General features: G+C 39.2%; 1 protein-coding gene across 4 annotated transcripts in view; it reads left to right on the top strand.

Annotated features, from left to right (window-relative positions):
* The window catches only part of zbtb16a (zinc finger and BTB domain containing 16a), a 116750-nt gene extending 98619 nt beyond the window's left edge, over nucleotides 1-18131 (top strand). For 3 of the 4 annotated variants that reach the window (XM_048167457.1, XM_048167458.1, XM_048167459.1), the window contains exons 5-7: nucleotides 6221-6391; nucleotides 10520-10690; nucleotides 13846-18131. In XM_048167457.1, coding sequence (XP_048023414.1) covers nucleotides 6221-6391; nucleotides 10520-10690; nucleotides 13846-14075 — 572 coding nt within the window. In that variant the 3' untranslated portion in view covers nucleotides 14076-18131. The remainder of the gene's footprint in view (nucleotides 1-6220; nucleotides 6392-10519; nucleotides 10691-13845) is intronic. The other variant, XM_048167460.1, reaches the window with a different exon arrangement.
* Nucleotides 18132-23383: the final 5252 nt, after the last annotated feature.

Here is a 23383-nt window from a genome sequence, read left to right as displayed (position 1 = left end):
ATGATTTTTGTTTTGTTAAACATTTAAAACTTGAGGATGATTCAGTATAATTGATGATTAGTAATATTATGCTGCGAATGCTGTTGAGGAAGCTTATCTCGAACCCGGAACTTTCATGTAGTCGTCAAAAGCAATTCATCGGCACCGCAGAACCATGCTCTCTTTTACCGATCCTCTTTGCAGGCACGTTGAGTTAGTGTTGAAAGCTTACTTAATTATGAAGAATCTGCCTCCAACACCTGTCAAAGTCAATAGGGCCAATTTCTTCCATGTGGGTTGTGAGTGATGAAGACATTTTCTCTGTCTAAATGGACACTGGAGAAACCATATGGTTCCATGACATTATCTTGAAGTAATTAATATGGCTTCTACAATGACATCTGGTGGCATTAATCTATCTGAGAATGTGGCATATCGCCGCAGCCGCCCGACACGAAAGTGAATTATCTGTAACTATTATTGGTGCAAAGTCTGGAAAGGTACCAGCCCCTGAATGAGGAGTAATCTTTTCGGAGGTTTAATGCAGGTTGCACCGTCCTCATTCTTTCCCATCGAAGCATCAGTTTAAGGCTTTTAAATGCAGTCTGCCATTGTAATTCTTGTTTTAAAAAGCCACCACTTGAGATGAAAACCTGTTAAATCAAATAGCGTATTTTACACGTCCCCCTGTCGGGTGTCATGTATTTGTAAGGCAGACCTTCGGAGACCAATGACACTTTGATAGTAACACACAAAATGTTATTTTGTTTCTCCCTGTCTCTCCCTCTCTCGCCGTCTCCCGTCTCACCATCTCTCCTCCTGTTAGATCAATAAACAATTCATTGAAGCTCTTTTCTTTGCTTTTCTTGTCAGAGGCACAGAGGCGTTTTGAATGCATTAAGGCAGCGCTCTGTGCTGTCACACGCTCTGTATTCCAGACCAAAGCTGTCAGTCGTTGCCCTCCCTTCCTCACCAGCCCCCTCTGAAAGCCTCAGGCTCCTCTAATGCCACATTATGCCCAGCCACTCTCCCGGATTACATGGATGTGCAGTCCTCCTGTAGTCTGGGCTCATTAGGTGTCAACCGGAGTGAGCGAGGGAGTGAGTGAATACCCTGGCCGGAGAGATGCTGCAGACATATCGCATCACGCGCACACACGGACGCTGGAACAGCTTGTACCTGTTGACTTCCCAGCAGCATGTAGCACCCCGTCATAAAAAACACTCATGTAACATCTCTTTATCTATCGGTCTCTCTCTCTTCGGCCTCAAAACCAGATTCAAGCAGAAAAAAAGACAGGAGAGATATGAAGCCAGACAAGGGAGAAACATTTCTCTTCTATTGCTCTGAGTGCAGGACCCCTTGTTGTTTGGTTTTCATTAAGCATCATGTTACCGTGGAAATGAATGGGTCAGAAAGCCTTTAGATGTGGCTTTACCCTTCAGACCTGGAGCCCTTTGGTAATGTGCTCCCTATAATGCTCACATTTATACATCCCAATTATAATTAAGATGCAGTCTCCATGAAAATCATTACACTGCTCGAAGGGGTTCTCGTGACTAATGTTCTCAGTACGCCATGCTATACACAGATATGCTTGCTTGCAAGCGCAGTTGGAAATGGTAAATTTCTCTTGATAGCCCCATTTCACACTGAGCCAAAGTTCTGTGTTTTGCACATTATACTAATTGTGGGACTAAATATTTGGGCTTTCTTTTGAGGCTATGTGCCACCCCCTTGGTACGTTTAAAGGGCTTGTATAGTTTTGGCACCAGTCTGACCATATTGTCACACCCTTCTGAACCCCTGCTAGCACCCATTGTCCCCAGGCTCAGCGGGGCTGCCAATGCCCCCTCTGCCCCGAAGCACCCAGGCAGCCCCACCCCCCACCTGGCCTAAACAGCTACCCCCATGACCCCTGCTCCCCTCCTGCTGTCAGACTTGAACTTCTCTCACAAGTTTCACACATACCATACAGTCTTAGTGTACATACACTCCATGACACTGGCTTTCCCGGCACTCATATATGACACAGTCTGTCTGTCTTCCTTTCTGTCTGGATATCTTCTTCGTACATGGTTCTTTTTTAAAACAATTTGAATTGAGCACCTAATAGTAATTGGAGGTGCAGTTAAATGCATAGGCCTATATTTATTACACTATAGCCGCTTTTCCACCGTCGGGCCGAACGGTTCTTAGAATGGTAAGGAACGTTTCCAGTTGTTTCCACTGGAGCCTGTTACGGCACGGCACGGCACAATTACAAATCGTTCTCGGCCTGAAATTCTCAGCACCGTTGTCTAACTGGTAGAATCCGTGAAGTGATGTTGCCAAACAGGATTGGTCACTTGTCTGTTGCCTGGCTACCAGTTTCTCCGTAGCTGGCTAAGCACTATATTTGAGAGACGTAAACACAAATTAATAATAAAATTAAAAGAAATATCTAATCATCCTCCATAACGCGGTCCTTATTTACATCTCATATCATCAGTAAACCGTTGCGTTACCAAGGCAATGACTGACACTTTTATATTACATTCCAAAGAGCGACCGTTATCAGCCCCACAGTGGAAAATGAAACTGTAACCGTACCAGCTGGCCCAGATCGGCACGAAATTGAACTGTTACGCAATGAGAACGGTTAGGGCTGACAGTGGAAAAGTGGCTAATGACTCTGGAATGCTCGATTCTGGTTATTTGCTGCCATTTTTTTCTTATTAATATTATTTGAAATATTAATGTGAATGAGTTGTGGGCATTTTTCAGTGACTCATTCATTAATTCAGACAATCCATTCAAAAACACTGATTTGTTCAGAAACACAACAATTGAGTCATTGAATAACTGAATGTCTTTCAGTGAGTCATTGAATTGTTCACTCAACCAATTTGTTCAAACACTTATTCATTCAGGAATGGGATGCATTACTGTCTTTGAATACGGCAATACATCATTCACTCAAATGATTCTTTCAAACATACTGATTCATTCAACACTGTTGTTGATCGTGGTTTGACTTCATTTGGCACCATTTTCTTTAGTGGAAAAAAATTGACAAAGTAACTGTCGATATTGTGCCTAAAATCTAAGTTGCTCAGTAGTAACTTTTGTTCAAATGGAATCACGCTTTTATTACAACTCAAATCCAAGTTTATTGTTCATTTATTTTATAAATGGTCATGTAACACATGAGGTGATGTACAGCCAGTGAATCATTGCTGCGAAATAAACTGCTTCAGGGTGATAAAAGACCCCTCTGGTGACTGTACATTTATTCCTTACTTAATTGTATAAGAGTGTGCAATAATATAAAACCAAAATCCAATAATCTCCCAGCAAATGCCCATTGCACCACAGCCATCACGCAGCAACAAAAGATTCACATCACATCAGATATTCATCAGATCCAACATCAACATCCTGCATACTGCATGCTCATCTAGGTAGTGCATACTAAGCAGAGCTGCAGGACAGGTGTGTCGTAATGCCAGCCACTTCGCTGAGCAACAGGTGACATCACACCTCACTGCATTGTCAACAGATAGAGCAGCAGGAATTTGTATTCCACCAGCAACAACGAATTGAAACGCAAGATAATTGACTTGGTCTCACCAGCTTAGAATGGCACTCGTTCACCATGTGGGGTTTCTCAGAGCTGGCATCAGCCCTGTGGGAAACACAGTTACATCATCAAACTTCACATTAAGTTTTAATCACAGCCCTGTTCAGTTTGTTTGTGTAAAAAAAAACAGAATTGCATTCATTCTGTACTGAATTCTTAAATGAAATAGGTTGAAATAGTTGTATGTATATGAACTTTAAAGCCATCTATTTTAAGAATTGACAGAATTGAGCACATTTATGCATTTAAATATATACAGTCTTTGTCTTCTGGGAAAATGAATTTTGATGAATGAAAAATTTTGACATCCTGAACTACAGATTTTTTTCAAATCAGATGTACCCTAGAATGAGAATGTAACTCCTCTTGCAACCAATTAGCAAGTAGCATATAATTGTTCATGGCTATAATGTAACCAAAGCCCTATATTACAGTATGTCCTGCCCAGACTCCCTGTTGCAACAGAAAATGAATAAACACAGACATAAATCACAATCACCTAGAGACCCATTGAAACCATTTGACAAAAGCATTTTTCTGTTCTAAGTGTTATGTGGCATACTATGCCAGACATGGTTTTCCTCTGAGTCAGGGATGATGCAGGCACGCATTCTCACAACCATCCTTAAGTTTGGAGGTGTTTGAGTGGTGAACACAAGCAAAATACCCCCAACTCCTAAATGCTGTGGCGCACACCGCTGTTAAGTAACGGCCAATGCTTCTTCAGGGCCATTAACTTAACACTGCAATGGAGCCAAGAGGCCCTTATAAATAGACACAGGATTGGAGGTAAATTATGCCAAAATTCAGGCAGCAGGAAGCAGCAGCCAAAGCCAGTCCTCTATCCAGGTGTCACTTTGTCCAACTCAATTTTGCACTGTAATAGAGGCGAGTGGGTCAGCCACTTCTCTCTCTCTTTAGTGTTTTTTTCTCTGCCTTACCCTTCAGTACCTCACAGAAGAGTTTCTCCCAGCTAGGCCATTTACTTGTGATGCTCTTTACTTCACACCGAGGAACACTTAATTCCAGCTAACACCAATCACATGGACACTGCACTTCCCTTCATGGCTGCCGCTTTATCAACTCTCCCCCCTGCCCTTCTTCTGTTCCCAAAATAGTGTTCTTTCTTGAGTGGAAGTGTTCTTACGACTTGAGAAATATGATGCATTAAGGTGTGAACTGTGTTTTTTGACTGGTAACGGAAACATAATTCACCTTTGGGATTGTTTTGATCAAATTATATCATTAAAAAATTGTAGTATTGTAAGTTACATTACCATTCAAATGTTTAGGGTCAGTAAGGCCCATAGTACATGGTCACTGATTGAGCTTTTCTGAGAGGGAAATACTTGAAATGAAAAGTGGGTGAATTATCATCATTAAATCTTTCAGTCACCAATAATGTGGGATTTTAAGAGCAATCACGGAGCAGCACTGGTGATGTGGCTTAGTCTTTCCCTCCGCCCCATCCAGACCCTTGAGCTCCCTGGGTCAGAGTCCACCTAACCTCTCGCATTCCTCAGAGCCTTTCCTCCCTACCCCCTGCCCTTTTTCCTCCTGTCACCCTGTCTTTCATCTCCCTCCACCCACCCCCTTGAAAATGTACTTTTTATGTTTTTGTTACAGCCTTTAGATTTGCCTTTTTACCTTTCTGAAGCAAACTTACATTTCACAGCCCCAAACTTCTTTGGGATTTCCTTCCATAATCAATACCCCTTTCCTTTTCATCGATAAACTGAGAGACGTAAGGAGTCATTAAAGATGGAGACAGCGAGAGGGGGAGGGAGATGGCTGGGCTGAGAGAAAGCCAGAAGGAAGGCTTGTCAGTATTTATTTGCAGAGAAGCAGCAATTTAGCTGCACTGTCCGAGATTTAAGAACAGGAATAGTCGTTTCTCTCGCTCACCTCAAACTCCTCCTCTCATCCTCTCAATCGCTCCCGTTTTTTTCTCCAGCAAATGCTGATTGATCGAGCTTTATGAACATGAGACTGGGGCTCCTCATAGATTTTTAAATTAGTGGCAGCTTTGCCCCAAAGATGTGTTATCGACTCATGAAATAGAAGCAGAGCTTAAAACACTCCCACTTTCCCCAGAGTTTTCTAGAGCCTGATAATTGAAAAAAGTGTGAAGTGTTAGTCTGTGTTTTAGAGTTAAGCAAAAGAGAGGAAAAAATAGTTCACTTTGCACCTTTATCTCTTTAAACACCCAGGTGTGTCTCTTTTTTTTTTTTAAGCTGAGATTTTAATGATTTGATAATATTAATTCCAGCTATCCAACTGCTCTAGTCTTTTGTTATTTCAGTTTATCTGTCCACTGACCCCTTGTGGCACTGTATTATATGTGCATCTCACCCTGTGGTACTGAAATAGATTCTGCTATTGATCCACTGAGACTGAGTGTATTTTCTAAATTAATCATTGTCTTTTTCAGCTTGATTGTCCAGTTTTTTCAGTAATCATGTGATTCAAAAGAACCGGAATTTCTGCCATCTAAATTGTGAAAATAATGAATGTTTGGGCCAGTATTGCTGCGTTTAGCTTGTCAGGACACTTTAACATAGATATCGTAAACTAAATGACGTTGTATATGCATGCTAACATCTTTCTCTCTGTTCTCAGGATCAGATATGGCCATCTTCTGTTTGCTGTGCGGGAAGCGATTCCAGACGCAGACGGCTCTGCAGCAGCACATGGAGGTCCACGCAGGCGTGCGCAGCTACATCTGCAGCGAGTGCAACCGCACATTTCCCAGCCACACCGCACTCAAGCGCCATCTCCGTTCGCATACAGGTCTCACATCAGCTCTATACTACTTGAGTTTCTGTGTCTTAATGTCACACGTTTGTGCATAAACTGGCAGCCTCAGGAGCCACATTTTTGGAATGAATCAGTAATACTAATTTGATGCTTTGATGTTTTATGCACATCCGTCAAGCTAAATGATTATACATGCTGAGATGTGATTCACCCTGTAGAGTGTTTAAATCGGGATCCTGGTACAGTCATTGTGTTGGCTTTTTTTCCCTGCCTGTCAACCCATCACCTTCTGGATGGAGGTGGATGGAATGAAGATAGCAGGCTGAAGTGACATGTCATTTAGTGAAAGGCCACAGCGCTGTGATGGCTTGTGACAGCGCAGATATCACCCTCCCCAGTCGGGCTGGCCCTGCTATACGGCGTTTTCATCCCCATGTGGCCAGGCACGCGGCTTAGCAGATGCGGCGACTCGGAGAACGGTCTCCATTACTGTCTTCGAATATGAGACGCTGGAAATGAATCCCATTTTCTCCAGAAAGCCTTTTCCCCCCTTCGTCTCTGACCTTAAATAACAGCCTGACGTGTCAGAGTTGCTTTACTTGGCGGCAGCAGGGATGAAGATTTGAAGCGAAAGCAGGAGATGAGCAAAGCCCGCCTGTTTACAGGCCGCCCAGACGTTATCAGGCAGCTGACGGTACAAGACGACCAAGTGCTTACTGTACTCACTTGTCCTCGCTGGACCGCACATCAGAGCCGACGCTCCCGCCTGCACGCATAAATGTCAATGGTCTGCTTTGCCGCAGACGCAGCGGAGGGAGAGAGAGAGAGAGGCTGTGACGCAGCGTCGCACTAGTTTGAACCCAATTCTCTGTGGGCGTGTATTAAATTACAATGAGCGCTAGCAAGCACCCGTTTAATGTGATGTGGGGGCTTTTGTCAAGGAGCTGAAAGGGAAAAACTGCTATTGGCACTTGCAAAAACCACCGAAAATAAGTCTCTGATTTTTCTCTTCTTTTTTTTTTAAGAGGACAAAAAAGAAGATTCACTGCTCGCGTTTAATTCTCCTTTGATCTTCTTAATCTCATTCACAGTGTATTTTTTTATGTTGGAAACTGAGTCGCAGATATGATAAGCACTGGATATTCTTCCAGAGCCGTGTTTCCCAACAATTTTCATCTTATTTTTATTCCCACAGCACCATCAATAGGGCTCAAGTACCGTTCCATTAATACCACACAGAAATGTTAAACTTGTCACTTAGCAATAACGTTAATATAATAATTAAGGTCCCCATTATTACATTGATTTATTATAAAAACAATCACTACTGTGTGTTACTCACCAAGTGGCCTTTATAAAACCACAAACTTTCTCAAAAGACTTTATCAAAAACTTTTCATTTTGCACATGTGAAGTCAAGATCATAAAATATAGGTAATTTTGTACTGTTTAAATATTCCAGTTCAGTTTGGGAAATATAAATTTGTACTTCTGCATTTGATATTGGTTTCTGTGCTTTATGACATGAAGGGGTGAAAATATAGTTCTATTGTTTTTTAAATGTCTTCCATACGATGTCTTTATATGTCAACTTTACCATCACAGGAATGAATGACATTTTAAAATGTATTAAAATAGAAAACAGTTCTTTTAATAGATTACTGTTTTCACTGTATTTTTGATCAAATAAATGCAGTCTTGGTGCATTAAATACATAAAATTGTATAATGCTATATAATAATTTGACAACCCTTATCTTTTAAGTCTTCGTTTCTATTGTATAGGTTAAGTAAGCAATTTTCTGGGATAAATCTCCACTTTGTAGAAACAATGTAGTGATAGCTTGACATATCCCTGTTTTTCTCCATGTGTGTGGTGCCCACTCAAGAATAACTTAAATGAGTGATTATGGCCCACACAGTCATTACTCAGTAATTCAAACCCAAGCTTAAATTTGATTTCAGTCATACCTCGGCCTAAATGCTGATGCAGAACCAATTTTAACAGGATTTCAGAGAATGATTGCACACATTTCCGCTGATTTTAGAGAGGAATTTCTGTTCTTGAACGTACTTGCTCATGTACGTTTACAGGCGCACACAGTGTGAGCGAACGCTGGCATCCATTAGGGCTGATAATCATGGCAGCCCCCTCGCTCCCCCCCTCCATTGCGCACGCTGCCGGCCGTGCCTCGTTAATATTCCGTTGTTGTTCTGCGCTTGTGTTTTATTCGGAGCCCATTTTCCATCTGCGGCGGGTGTTTTGTGTTCGCAGCTGTGTTTGATAGTGCAGCCCAGTCGAGACCCTGGCAGTGATGGATCCTTGATTTACGCTGCTTAGCGCATAATGAACTCGGCCCCTGCCTTAACGTAAGCCTTGGCCCTGCCAGGCGGCTGGCGGTGCCCGCAGACCCCGGCCAGGTACGCCACCGCAGCAGTCCCCCGGGGCAGGGGGACGCAGGTGGCAGCCCCCAAGCTTCCCAAATGTCTTTTCCGCCCTCTTTGTGCCTCGCAGCCACCAGACTTACAGACAGACACAGAAAGGAACCGATGAACACGCAGTCGGTGACAGCATCTTGATCTATCACCTTGTATCTTTACTGCCTCAAAGCTTAATGTATTCCAAACAAAGCAAAGCCGCCAAACAGAATTTGATAAGCAAATTGCCTTCTGTTTATAGCAGTGACATGCTACATTTACATAACAGGTAGCCTAAAAAAATACCAGGCGAGTATTAGGATATGAATTTGTGCCTTGTGGTATCAAGAGAGAGCTGTCACAAATTATTTCGTCAAATAAAGATTAAAGATGTTTTTACCAAAGGGTAGAAACAAGCCTCCGGATTTAACCCGTGGACAGTTTTCTGGAGGCTAGCGCAGATGTCTTCGATTGAAGCGCCAGCTTAGGCACAATTAAAGTCAGGTGAATTTGGCGTGATTGCTATTCTCGTCGCGTGCCGGAGAGAAGCCGGGGAGCGTGATGGATTGTGATCTCTTCTGCGGAGGAGGCATTTTGAAGCGCCAAATTTTGTACAGCGACTGATAACTTCATGCACACAAATAAATACTGTCACTTTTATTGATTTCTAAAATGTATTGGGGGGGGGGGGGGTACTGTTATGTGACTTTTTTTTTTCTCTCCCATTACTGCCGAAGCAAAGACTGTGGAGCCCGAGCAGCCGTGTAAATGTGAGGCGTTTAGCTGCGTCTCGCTACAAAACGTGCCTGAGGAAATTGACATTGTCTGGTAACGGGAGGCGGCGAGAGTCTGAGCATGACAGTACATAACGAGAAATGCAATTTATTCTCAGGCACGGTGCCGCTCGGACAGCCAGATAATGAAACGCGTAGGTCATAGACGATGACTTAAACCCTCCGCACAGAAGTGAAATGCATTAAATATGGGGAACATTACACGCCTGGCAGAGTCGCGCATCTGTACGGAGAGAGAGTGATATATGGTTAGCTGATAGTGAGACACAGAAATGCAATTAGTGCAGAGAGCAGAAAAAGAAACACCCCCGCATATCATAATATCACTGATTACTGACCTCTGAATATCCATTACAGTGCAGGAAGACAGGAAGACATAGGCGAGATGACCTATAACAGACAATTGGTGATATTGTACTGAGAGCTTGTAATGGCTCAATTTAAAATAAATATTATTGACCAGCTGTATATCACTTTGGGCTACTGTATAGGTCTTTTTTTGTTTTCTTCTTGAATGTGTCTTTTATTGACATTTTTGTCTTTTTATTTGAATGCAGTTTTTTCTTTAATTATTTGTTTTTGTGACCAATTTTCATTTTACAGCCTTTTGTGTTTTTACCTTATTAAAATGAATAATAATTAAAACTAAAATACTTTCTCATATCTGTTTTACACTGATACACATTGGAAATTAAATTCTTAGTTGTTTTTGTGCAAATAATTAATTGGAGGATTGATATCCAATGTGTATCAGTGTAAAACAGTGTATAAAGTCAGTGTAAACACTATTTCCTTATTTGACCCTATCAAAAAAAATTCAAGTATCACGACCCGCACAACACTGCAACATTGTCATCTGTTGTCACTAGAGGTGCAGAAATTACACCTTCAAGTGTAATGGATGGGTGACTGTTTTTAACATGCACCATACTGACATGACCTCTGTCCAGCAGGTGACCACCCGTTCGAGTGCGAGTTCTGCGGCAGCTGCTTCCGAGACGAGAGCACGCTGAAGGGACATAAGCGCATCCACACCGGAGAGAAGCCCTATGAATGTAACGGCTGCGGCAAGAAGTTCAGCCTCAAACACCAGCTAGAGACCCACTACCGTGTCCATACAGGTACTGTGCACTTCTTCCTACTCATCAAGCCAAGATAAATGGGAACAGATAGATTCTTTAGGCATTATAGACCTCCCTGGTTTACAGTAACACTTTTCCAGCACCAGTGAGGATTTTGATCCAGTAACATGCCCTACTTAAATCGTGTTAAGCTCTACGGTGGTATGTAGCAGCTTTCTGTTATCCTTGTCAGCAGGTGAGCATCATATCAAATCTTTAGATCACAGCTGTGGCCGATGCCAGTGTAGGCCATGGCTCTGTTTGGCTTCAGACCTGTGTAAAGAGCCCCCTTTCCTCTTGTTAAGGTGATATCTGATTGATTCTCACGTCTTGGTGCTCTGTATAGCCCATACCAAAGGGCAGGCCATTTCCAGTGCTGTCAGCTCACTCTTTGACAAGGGGATTAGTGCGGTACTGGAGAGACCAGGTCACATGACGGGCACCAAACCGTCCCCTCCTCTCTGCCACTCAAAAAACGATACCGTTAAGCCAAACTATCAAGAAAGCCTGTCAAGTAATTGGCTTCTTTAGGTGGGGATGGAGCAAAGCTTCAGCGGCGAGCACATAGATCCCAGGATAACAAGAACAACGACAAGCTCACAGTCAAAGGCCACCGCATGCAAAAAGGGAGCCGCTTGATGAAGCATCGACATTGGCAGCACCGCTGCTGTCGATTGCCAATCAATAACTCGGCTCCATTTGCAATTCATTATTGCCTGGTTATCTGAGGCTGCCCTGTTTACAGTGCAGTTAAAGTACACTGACCACATGTGCATGTATCACTTGGAGTCCCGACGGTTTAATGACCATCTCATTAGGGCCTCTGCATCTGCAAACGCAGACAGACGTGACATTGCTCGAACCTCCGAGGTCAAGGTTCCTCAATCCCTCGGTTAAACAGAAGACCTGAGCAAACAACGCAAAGACTTTGCATTCCCAGGATGCCTTTACCCAACACAAGCATTCTTCAATCCTCAACTTATCAATGCTTTCCCTAGTGACATTTTTAAAGGTCAACGTTTAGATGACTTATTTTCACTGTCAGGGCAAATGAGCTGCGCTTTGCGTTACAGTGTCTTCAAAAGGTTTCCGACAACTTTCTGAACTAAGGACAAATTTGCTATTTAACTATGTGGTTAATTTGTCTTATGCAGTTCCCTGTGGATTTTTTTTTTTTTTTTTAGTTACTGAATGCTGCAAAATTGTCATACACTTATTCTGTTTTGAGACAATAGAGGAAAAACTATTTGTATAAACAATTTTCTTTGCGTTTGTTAATTACTTTAAAACTTTAGGGTTTTAAGGGAGAATCGTTTTTCAGTTTATCATTTTCAGTGCTATACACTAAAAAAATAATGTTGGCTCTACAAAAAAAGTAAGTTTGCATCAATTTTTTTGAGTTATGACAACTTTGAGTGAAATTACGTTCAACCAACAATCTGTTGAGTTAGAGGAACTTCATTTGCAGCATAAACACAAAATTAAGTTGCTCCAACTACCTCAGTTGTTGCCCTGGAACCAATTAAAGGGTTAGTTCAAAAATGAAAATTCTGTCATTAATATCTCATGTCGTTCGACACCCATAAGACCTTTGTTCATCTTCAAAACACAAATTAAGATATTTTTGATAAAATCTGATGGCTCAGAGAGGCCTCTATTGCCAGCAAGATAATTAACACTTTCAGATGGCCAGAAAGCTACTAAAAACGTATTTAAAACAGTTCATGTGACTACAGTGGTTCAACCTTAATGTTATGAAGCGACGAAAATACTTTTTGTGCACCAAAAAACAAAATAATGACTTTTCAACTATATCTAGTGATGGCCGATTTCAAAACACTGCTTCGAAGCTTCACAAATCTTTTGTTTCAAATCAGTGGTTCGGAGCGCCAAAGTCACGTGAGGCTTTAAGTCATAAGTGTTTCGCAATTTCAATAGTTCTCGTGACTTTGGCAGTTTGATACGCGCTCCGAACCACTGATTCAAAACAAAAGATTCCTAAAGCTTTGAAGCTTCATGAAGCAGTGTTTTGAAATCGCCCATCACTAGTTATTGTTGAAAAGTCGTTATTTAGTTTTTTTAGTGTGCAAAAAGTATTCTCGTCGCTTCATAACATGAAGGTTGAACTACTGTAGTCACATGAACTGTTTTAAATATGTTTTTAGTAGCTTTCTGGCCATCTGAAAGTGTTAATTATCTTGCTGGCAATAGAGGCCTCACTGAGCCATTGGATTTTATCAAAAAATCTTAATTTGTGTTCTGAAGATGAACGAAGTGAGTAATAAATGACATTATTTTCATTTTTGGGTGAACTAACCCTTTACTCTTATCTATTTCAGTTCAACAGATATCATTGCACATGCTAGCATAACTTATTTAACATGTATATTTAATGAACAAGTAAGATATTACTTGTCACTGGCATTAGCGCAGCTATTGCTTATAGAGTCAATGTTTACCTACATGAATCTACTCTTCAGCACAATGGTAACCACGAAAACTTGAACATTACAGAAACACTTTTATCCAGTCCTATGCAAAGCATGCTGGGAACTAGAAATCCACTGCCTAACTTCCAAAGTTAAGACAATTTCATTACGTTAAAACTTAATTTTTTTAAAAAGTCAATTAATGCAGAAATTTGAGTTTAAATTAGACAATATTAAGTTGACGTATTCATGCATTATGTCAAAAGAACTCAAAATAATGTTTGCAACTTAAAAGGTTTAATTAAAACAGTAAATTAGAATTTTTAACTTGAAACCATGCATTTATTATATTATTATATAATATATGTCTCTCATGTGCACCAAGACTGAATCTATTTGATCAGAAATACAACAAAAAGAGTAATGTTATGAAATATTATTACAATTAAAATATATAAATATATTTTAAAATGTGTTTTGTAATTAATTTGATTCAGGTAATTAAATTCTCTGGTAATTCTGAATTTTCAGCAGCAATTGCTCCAGTCTTCAGTATCACATGACCCTTCAGGAGTCATTCTAATATGCAGATTTTGGTGCTGATTATTAGCAATGTTGGAATGTTTACTTTGCATGCAGGCGAATATTCCTGTCTGTTCACAAATATAAAAGCAACCGTTCTTGACGTGTCTTGCAAAATCCTGACATTTTCTTTTCTCTGTGCAGGTGAGAAGCCGTTTGAGTGCAAGCTCTGCCACCAACGCTCCAGGGACTACTCTGCCATGATCAAACACCTGCGCACCCACAACGGAGCCTCTCCGTACCAGTGCACCATCTGCCTGGAATACTGCCCCAGCCTCTCCGCCATGCAGAAGCACATGAAGGGCCACAAGCCCGAAGACATCCCCCCGGACTGGAGGATAGAGAAGACTTACCTGTACCTCTGCTACGTCTGAAAAGGGGGGGGGGGAAATGGTGGGAAGGGAGGGGCGTGGGAGGGCGAGGGGTTAAAGCACCTGGAAACACAGTCAGGAAATGGACGGATTTGTCGGATGAGCTGTGCAAGGCAGAGTGGGAACGGGAACTAGAAAGACAGAAATCTTACCCATCAGTATCAAAAAAAAAAAAAAAAAAAATGCATCACGTTGTAGCCGTTTGTCCGTTCACAACACGGATTATGTGGGAAGTTGATTCTCTACATGTCAGCTTATGTCCCAGACTATAAATATGTCTTATATCAGTCAAACGACACACACTTCAACAATGATCCCTCCTCTTCGTAAGGATGCCCTCTCCTGGTACACGATAGTAGTGTGAACGAGACACAGTGTTTATCTCTGACTGATCGCAGCAGAGATGTCGGTGCACGAAGCACTTAGATCCGTCAGTGGTGATGTGCCAGTCAGGTACTCCACAGCAAACATGAACCGTCATGTTCATCAGGGTCATTACAGCAAACTGGGGCGTAAGCTTCCTGTAAAACATGTTCACGATGCCCAGCTGACAGTCGTTGCATAGATCCCTCCCATATGATTCACATTCATTAAGGGCTTATTGGTTTAACCAGTGTACAAATCAGCTAAGCTCTCAGTACTCTGCTCATCAATTACATTTCACTTTTTTCCCCTCTCGGCATAGCTTTGTACCGCGTATTACAAGCCAACTTCACGACGACAGTTTTTGTTTGATGTTGATTTCTCAAGCTCCACATTTTGAGCAAAGTAACACGCACACTGTACAGCTCTTCCTTCGCTTATCTCCTGCTTCTTCTGAAAATCAGTTAACTATTCAAAACGAGTAACTTGGCAATACATACAGAACATCCATTACACACTAGACATCTAATCAACTGTTTATGCTGTTGTTATAGAGACCAAAATGATGACTAAAGCTGCTTTTGTCAGTGGCTTGTAGACAGAGCGGCACTGTGACGTACAGGGCTCGTCCGCACATATCCGTGTGTTCGCAGGTGGTCACAAGGCTCGGCCTGTCCAGCCGGGAACGCTGGGATGAAAGAACTCTTTTGGTTTGGTTCCTTTCGCTTCGTCTGTGTTTCCTATTATACCTTGATTTACTTCAGCACATCGTACTTGAATTACCTCGTGTGTTTTTTTTTTTGTTTGTTTGTTTGTTTTTGTTTTTTGTGACCTCATGTGCTAGTGTTTTAATTTTTCCTTTGTATATTTGATCATTCGCTTCGCGTTTGTCTTTCGAGCAGGGCAGATTTGAAGTGGCGTTTGCTTTTGAGTACTTAAGAACTTAAGTGCCATGGTGAAGAGAGATTATTTGTCTTTTGTTTGACGTTATTTTCTTTGCATTAATATTACCAAACTTGGTATTATGTTTTTTTGTTTTGTTTTACTAACCCTGCTTGTTGAAGAGCTTGTGGGTTTGGTTGTTTTTGTAAGCTACCTCTAAGTTTTGTTTCTTTTCGTTGTTTCGTTTGCAAAATCACGTTGTGTTTTGCATTATTGCAACTTCATCTCACGCTTTCAAGTGTTGTATGTCGAAAGCGACGAATATGAAAGGGTAAGATTTGCTTATAGGAAAAGTGGATTTAAAAAAAAATAATCACAACTTTCCCTATCAGTCCCCCCACCCCTGTAAATGTTACCTTAAGAGCAGAAAAGAGATTTCTGAAGCCTTAAGTTCGGGGTCGGAGTTGATCTGGGAGGTGCATATGGAACAAGTGAAGTGTAGTACTTTAAAGTCTGAAAAAAAAAAAAATGTTAAACTTGAAAATATGTGAATAGAATTGTAGTTTTGTAATGTGAAAAAAGAAGGTTCACTGAGCGTGAGCCGCCAAGAACAGGTCATATGCAGCAGTGCATTGTGCGTTGGACAATTGGGACTGCAAGTGGTAATCAAAGATGAAAGGAAGAAAAAAAAAAAACTAAAATCCTGTCAGTTGACATGTTTCTTTGTATGAGTGTAGTCCTGAGCAAGAGCCAACAGAGGCCATTTGATATATAAAATTGTGATATTTTTGTATTAAGTGTCAGTCCCTTTTTCCATTTGTTGAGGTTGCAGCGGGGCAAAACTTTGTAGTTCTTTTTTTATATCATTATTCTCTGGTTTGAATCGTTTGCCTTGCTCCTCCTTGTAATGTTGGACAGTGCGTGATCCTATAGTGGTAAATGTTGCTTTCTGGATGTCAATACATTGCAGGTGAAGGACTAAATCAGCCACATTCTCCTTTGTGAAAATAACAACAAACAAACAAAAAAAATGAGGTGATGCCAATGATCAATTCCATTGCACACGATCTCTCAAACAAAACAATCAATGTTGCCAACGTTTTGTTTTTTACTTGAAGTGACTAAAAAAAAAAAAAGAAGGGATGGGAAGATGCGTCAAAGGAAATGTAATTGTCGTGTGTCTTGCCATTGTTTTCTGGAAAACACTGTGAGTTCGGGCATCTTTTGCCCCCTGTGAGAATTTTAAAAACTAGTAGCTCCATGAAATAAGGCAGAAATATATATTTTGTTCTGTAAATGGATAATGTCGACTGATGTTAAATGGGTAAAACAGAGTTTTGCAATATGTGGCAACAATACGAGATATTAAGTCACATGCTAGTGTAACTTTTTGATTTTGTACTTTGCTTTGAGTGTTTTCACACAGTGTGTTTGAGACTGAAAGAGTGTGTGCGTGTGTTAGTGTCAAATGCACTAATCTGAAAATCATGTTCTATGCCACTTTTCCTCTCACCATGTTTAAAAAAAAAAAATATTGGCATTGATATAGTTCTTCCCTCAATGTTCTTCTGATGTTTCTGTAATATCTTTGTGCCTAAATGAAATTGTTCAACAAATTGTCCACATATATCTGCTTAGTTTCTGTATTTTCAAGAAAATTATTGGTGTCTTCAGGGCTCCAGGGGTGCCATGATGATCTCGGATCGATTCACTTGAGCCAGTTTTTGTTGCTGTTTTAATAATGATCATTTGGTCTTTTTTCAGTGGTTCCACTGGCGACCGATCAAATGCAACAGTATTGTAGTGTTTTATACACAGTTCGAGAAGACAAGCCGAACATTCCTTGGATGGGAATATGTGCGTTTTTCACAATGAATATCCTGCTTTGAGGGGGAAACTTAATGTTTGAGAATCAAACTTGCTCTCATTTCCTTGTGGAGTTTTTTTTTTTTTGTTTTTTTTTTTTTTCAGCAACAGGTTTGCTGATTAAACCTTTCAACAACGTCCCTTTAACATTCGGCGAATTGTTGATGGATGCATTTGTACTGCCCTATGCTAGACATGTCTATTTGTTGTTTAAAGTACTTATGTTAAAGAAACGGTTAGCCACATGTCATCATCGCATCCCTGGAGTTGGCTCACTGTGTTCCAGTGTGGTGTTCTAGAAAGAGTAGCCATTTCATGCTGTGTTGCCATGCATGTGCCATTGAGGTCAAAACTAAACTGTTTGAGTAACAAAGCACCAAGACGTTGTCTTTTTTTTTTTTTTATATATTAGCACTGAGGACCAATTGCCCTGTCGGACCAAGCATAACAAAGCTTTTTATGTATCAAAGCAGTTTCTCTCTTCCCCCTCTCTCTCTCTCTACTGTATCCCCCTCTTCCTTCCCTGGCTTGTCTGGATTTTTTTTTTTTTTTCTCCCTTGTGACAGCACAAGTGCCAGTCCTGTTGCTCTTTAAAAAATATAGTGGTTTGTTTCTGGGGTTTTTATTTTTTGTTTGTTCTATTATTATTATTTGAATTGTTAGTTACGTCTACCTCAGCACCTAATCTTAGCCTAATCTTAGAAGGTGCCCAATTTTTTTTTTTTTTTTCTTTTGTCAATTGTACAAATTTTTATTTGCATTAGAGCTTTGCAGCGGTCCTTTGTCTTTTCCAGCAAAATGCTATTTTTTGTAGCACTACTGTTGTGCTACAGATATTGGCATCAGTTTCCTGATGTAGTCTTTCTTTCGGTGTAGGATCAGACACATCTCTTTGTAACATTTCAGTGTTCTCTGATGGAGTGTGAAAAAATAAAGAATTTAAAGAGATTGAATGCTGCAGGTTTTCTTCTCAGTGTTGTCACTAAGTAAATTTTGTGCCTTTAATAGTGAAAGATATTTTTTACATCCTACTAACAGTAGATTGTTTTTGTAGTGTTTCTTTTTTTTTTTGTATTTTTTTTTTTTATTTATGAGTCTCAAAATAACAATGTTCCGTTGTATTCCTTAAATCTGCAGTTAGAAAAAAAAAATAAAAAATGGACTTAAGTTTGTCTGGCTTTTTCATGTGTTCAACTCACAAGAGTTATTTGATCCTTTTTCTAACAATTTAAATATTTTTTAACCCTCGTGTAGTTTCAAACTCATATGATGGACTTTCTTCTGTAGAACACTAAAGGAAATGTTATGCTCTTTTTTTCATAAAATAAAAAGTGAACGGTGACCACAGCTGTAAGATTACATAACTTACGTTTACAGTCTGTTCTCAAATAAAGCAGAAATAACATGGACTACTGCTATGATGCTCTTTTTGGAGTTTGCAAGCTCCTGGTCACCATCCACTTCTATTGTATAGAGGAGAGGAGCGTGAACATTGTACAGTATAGGCTTGGAATGACGTGAGGGAGTAAATGACAGAATTTTCAAGTTTTCTCTGAAAATGTCTATTGCAAATTTCTTTCATTTCTATTGCAGAGCTTATTTTTTGTTGTTTATTATAGGCCTCTTGAAGCCTGTAAAACAAGTTTAGACAGTTTCATTAAACATTACTGGCTAGCAGTGCAGGGGTAACGCATTACTAATAATGTGAGTTACGTAATCAGATTACTTTTTTTCAAGTAACTAGTAAAGTAACTTAAGTTTACAAACAAATTTTGTGTGTGCTTTGTGAACATAATGGGTATTGTCGTTCTAGACTAAATGTGAGCAGTTTACTCATCTCACTCACACAAAAACGGTCAGTATTCTTCAATATATAAATAAAAGTGAAATGCAATCTCAGAATATTGCACAAACCTGCGATAATTAAGTATGTTAAATTCAACAAATATATTTAATGTATTAAGTCTTATTTTAGTAACCAGTGTCTTTGCTGCTGAACTTTGATGATCCAACTGAGGCATGAATTTGCATTTCCTTCAGCCTGAGGCTTATTCATTTCACTTTTGGTGTGAAAGGGTCTTTACATTTGCCAAAAATATAACTTTTTTTTTTTTTTTTTTTTTTTAAAAACAAGCAAGCCAGCCTAGGTGAAAAAAAGTAACACAAAAGTAATGTAATGCATTACTTTCCATAAAAAGTAACAAAGGCAATTAGTTACTTTTTTAGTAGTAATGCAATATTGTAATGAAATACTTTTAAAAGTAACTTTCCCCGACACTAGTTACAATTACTTTTTTCAAGTAACTACAGTAATGCATTACTTTTAAATTTACAAAATATCCAAGTTGCTTTGCAAAAACGTAACGCAAGTAACTTTGTTTTCCCATTTATAGACTGACACCTTGTCCCCATGTTGAGAGAAATCGTGCGTAAGGTGCAGAGGTGTTGTGTGCGCTGTGTACAAATGCTGGTTGTAGTTCCAGACTAAATGTGAGCAATTTATTATTACATAGACCTGCAGTAATTAATTAGATAAATAATACAAATATCTTACTTAACCAATTGTCTTTGCTGCTGAACCTTCGGTGCTCCAATTCAAGCATACTAAGCAAAAATGACTTCAGATAAACATCACATTTGTGTTTAATTTTTTGTTTTTATTGGTGAATAACTAACTTCTCCTGCATCCTATTCTTCTGCAATCTAGAATGGCAGCACAGCTGAAAGCCTGCGCCCTCTACTGCAGGTATAAATTTGCATTTCCTTAAGCCTGAGGCTTATTAATTTCACTTTTGGTTTGAAAGAGTCTTTATATTTGCCAAAAACATACTTTTTTATTATTGAAAAATAAGCCCAGCCTAGGTAAGAAAAAGTAATGTAACATTACTTTACAGAAAAAGTAACTCAGTTACTTTTTTTTATGAAATAACATTTTTTTTTTAATTTTGTAATGCATAACTTTTAAATGTAACTTCTTTTGTAAAAAAAGAATGTGAGTCGGAAAAGCCATTTTAAAGCCATTTTACTAAATAAAAGCTAATGACTGATAAATTTGCAGTTAGCACCACCTGCAGCTGAGATAAATATCCTACAAAGTTTAATATTACAGTTAAAGAGAGTAGGGGGGACAAAACAAGACCGCGAGACTGAATTCGATGCGAATACATTATCCGATAAATCTTTAAGATAGCAACGTGAAGTCACAGGTAGTGTATCATTAAGAGAACAGGTCCTGTGCCTTCACTGCCTGCTCTCATTATCATTCGGAGGGAAATAGACTGAAACAAAAGCAGTCTCTGCTTCTCTTTTATTCTGGGGGGAGACAAGCTGAGAATACAAACCTCAGTGCTTTAGTGAGTCTGCCTGTGTTCATTACATAGAGCTCTGTGTTAATACCAGTAACCATCTGAGCAAATAATGGCAATTCGCTGCTATGCAAATGCTCCCTCTGGTATTGTATCTGTCTAGCACTCTGTGTGTGTGTTTGAGTTATGATCCTGTTGAATTATTGTAAACATCTGCCAGTGTTAAGGCTAGACACACACAGCGAAAGCTCAGCCTAACTGCTGCCATCTTGTGTGAGTGCCAAAATTTTAGCATGTTTATTCATAGCTACAGTATATACAGTTGTATTATATAATTGAAAACAGAAAAGATTTTATCACAAATTATGAACATATTTATTCATGTACTGAATACATTCCACATAAAAAAATAGGCTGTTGGGTAATTTCTACAAAAGTAATTGCTTAAAATTACTAGCTACTAATTACATCTTCAACAGTGTAATTAGATTACTGTACTTAATATGCATTACATTACCGTACTAATTACTTTATAAATCCCATATCAACCTCAACTAGTTGAACAATATAGCGATAGACATAAAACTGCTCTTAATTTTTTCAAATAAAGTCTATACAGTATTTAAAGGGTTAGTTCACCCAAAAATGAAATTCTGTCATTTATTACTTACTCTCATGCCGTTCTACACCCGTGAGACCTTTGTTGATCTTTGGAACACAAATTAAGATATTTTAGTTGAAATCCGATGGCTCCGTGAGGCCTCCATAGGGAGCAATGACATTTCCTCTCTCAAGATCCATAAAGGTACTAAAAACATATTTAAATCGGTTCATGTGAGTAAAGTGGTTCAATATTAATATTATAAAGCGACGAGAATATTTTTGGTGCGGCAAAAAAACAAAATAACGACTTATTTAGTGATGGCCGATTTCAAAACACTGCTTCAGAAAGCATCGGATCACAAATGAATCAGTGTGTCGAATCATGATTGGGATCGTGCGTCAAACGGCTGAAATCACGGGACTTTGGCGCTCCGAACAGCAGATTCGATACACTGATTCATTTATGATCCGATGCTTCCTGAAGCAGCGTTTTGAAATCGGCCATCACTAAATAAGTCGTTATTTTGTTTTTTTGCCGCACCAAAAATATTCTCGTTGCTTTTTAAAATTAATATTGAACCACTGTACTCACATGAACCGATTTAAATATGTTTTTAGTACCTTTATGGATCTTGAGAGAGGAAATGTCATTGCTCCCTATGGAGGCCTCACGGAGCCATCGGATTTCAACTAAAATATCTTAATTTGTGTTCCAAAGATCAACAAAGGTCTTACGGGTGTAGAACGGCATGAGGGTAAGTAATAAATGACAGAATTTTCATTTTTGGGTGAACTGACCCTTTAACGCAATTACATCAGAAGTAACTGTAATTAAATTACAGTAATTAATTGCTTGGTAATACATTATACCCAACACTGAGGAAGAAAGGTACTCCATCACTGGACACCATTATCTCACTGTTGGTTGGTCCCTGCTTTCTTTGAGTTAAGGTGCGGTCATATTAGCAAAAAGGTCTATTGTGTATTGTCAACAGTGCTGGGTAGATTACTTACAATTGTAGTCAGTTACTGATTCCAAATTACATGAACAATTGTGGTTAGTAAAATAATCCAGTACATTACACATTTAAAGTAATATAATAATTTGTAATATATTTAATATATTTAAAGACTACTTTTGGATTACTTTAGATTACTTTTGACCTAACTTGTTTTCACATTGATTTGAACAGGATAATCTTGTACCATATTGATATAAAAATACAAAGTGAAAGAAAATATAGTCTAGTCTTTGTCATTAACAACATGAGGTGCATTAAATATTACATTATGTCAGCATTTCCAAGACTGGGGTTCGTGAGTTTAAAGCTACAATATGTAGATTTTTCACCGCTAGAGGTCGCCTATTCAAAACAAAGGCGTAGCTTGATGACACCGAGATTGAGCGCGGAATCTTGGGAGATGTCGTCTACACCTCACAGCTGGCGGAAAAGAATCTGAAGGGACTCGGACAGAAATCATTTTCATGGATGAAATTATTAACGTTACTGTAGTATGAAGCAGAGTGGGGCCGAGTGCTGTGAGAGCAGAAACGAGGCCGCTGGAGCGATTGCTAATCAGAGATGAGCGCGACACACTATGGATGTTTTTTCCTAACAAAATTAAAATGAGAATACAAAAAGATCAAATAATAAATCAAAGTTTCAAAGCAGCTGCTCAAATGATAAATCAAATGCTCAAATGCAATTTAATTTCCTCATTCGGGGAAGCATGAACTGTATCAAAAATCAAATTAAAACTAATTTCTATTTGATTTTTAATTTTCATTATCAACCCAGTATAAACCTGTCATAATTAAATCTATAATTCAATGCTCAAATCATAAATCAAATGCTCAAATTATAAATCAAATGCTCAAACCAACATCGAAAATGGCCAATCAAATGCTCAAATGGATGTCGCAAATGATAAATGAAATGCTCAAACAGACCTTGCAAATGATAAAACAAATGCTCAAACTGACACCGCAAATGATAAATCATTTGGGTAATTGAGTAAAAATATGATTCTGTAAATCATAATAATGAGAAACTTTCTCATAATTATGACCTTTTCTCATAATAATGACTTAGTTTCTCATAATAATTACAAATTTTCTTGCATTACTTCAAAGCATGTGGACCAGAAAGGAGTGGAACGCTAGCGAAATCCGCTGGTCAAAACCATGTAAAAGGCGTGAACACAGTAGGCATGGCACGTTCTGCAAAACAGTAGTTTCGTTAAAGTCAGTGTAATATACAAAGTGTAATCTATAATCTATCTATCAATAAA

This window comes from Megalobrama amblycephala, linkage group LG18 (assembly GCF_018812025.1).
Source record: "Megalobrama amblycephala isolate DHTTF-2021 linkage group LG18, ASM1881202v1, whole genome shotgun sequence".
In the NCBI taxonomy this organism is placed as follows: Eukaryota; Metazoa; Chordata; class Actinopteri; order Cypriniformes; family Xenocyprididae; genus Megalobrama; species Megalobrama amblycephala.
This window is presented reverse-complemented; position numbering and strand designations above follow the sequence as displayed.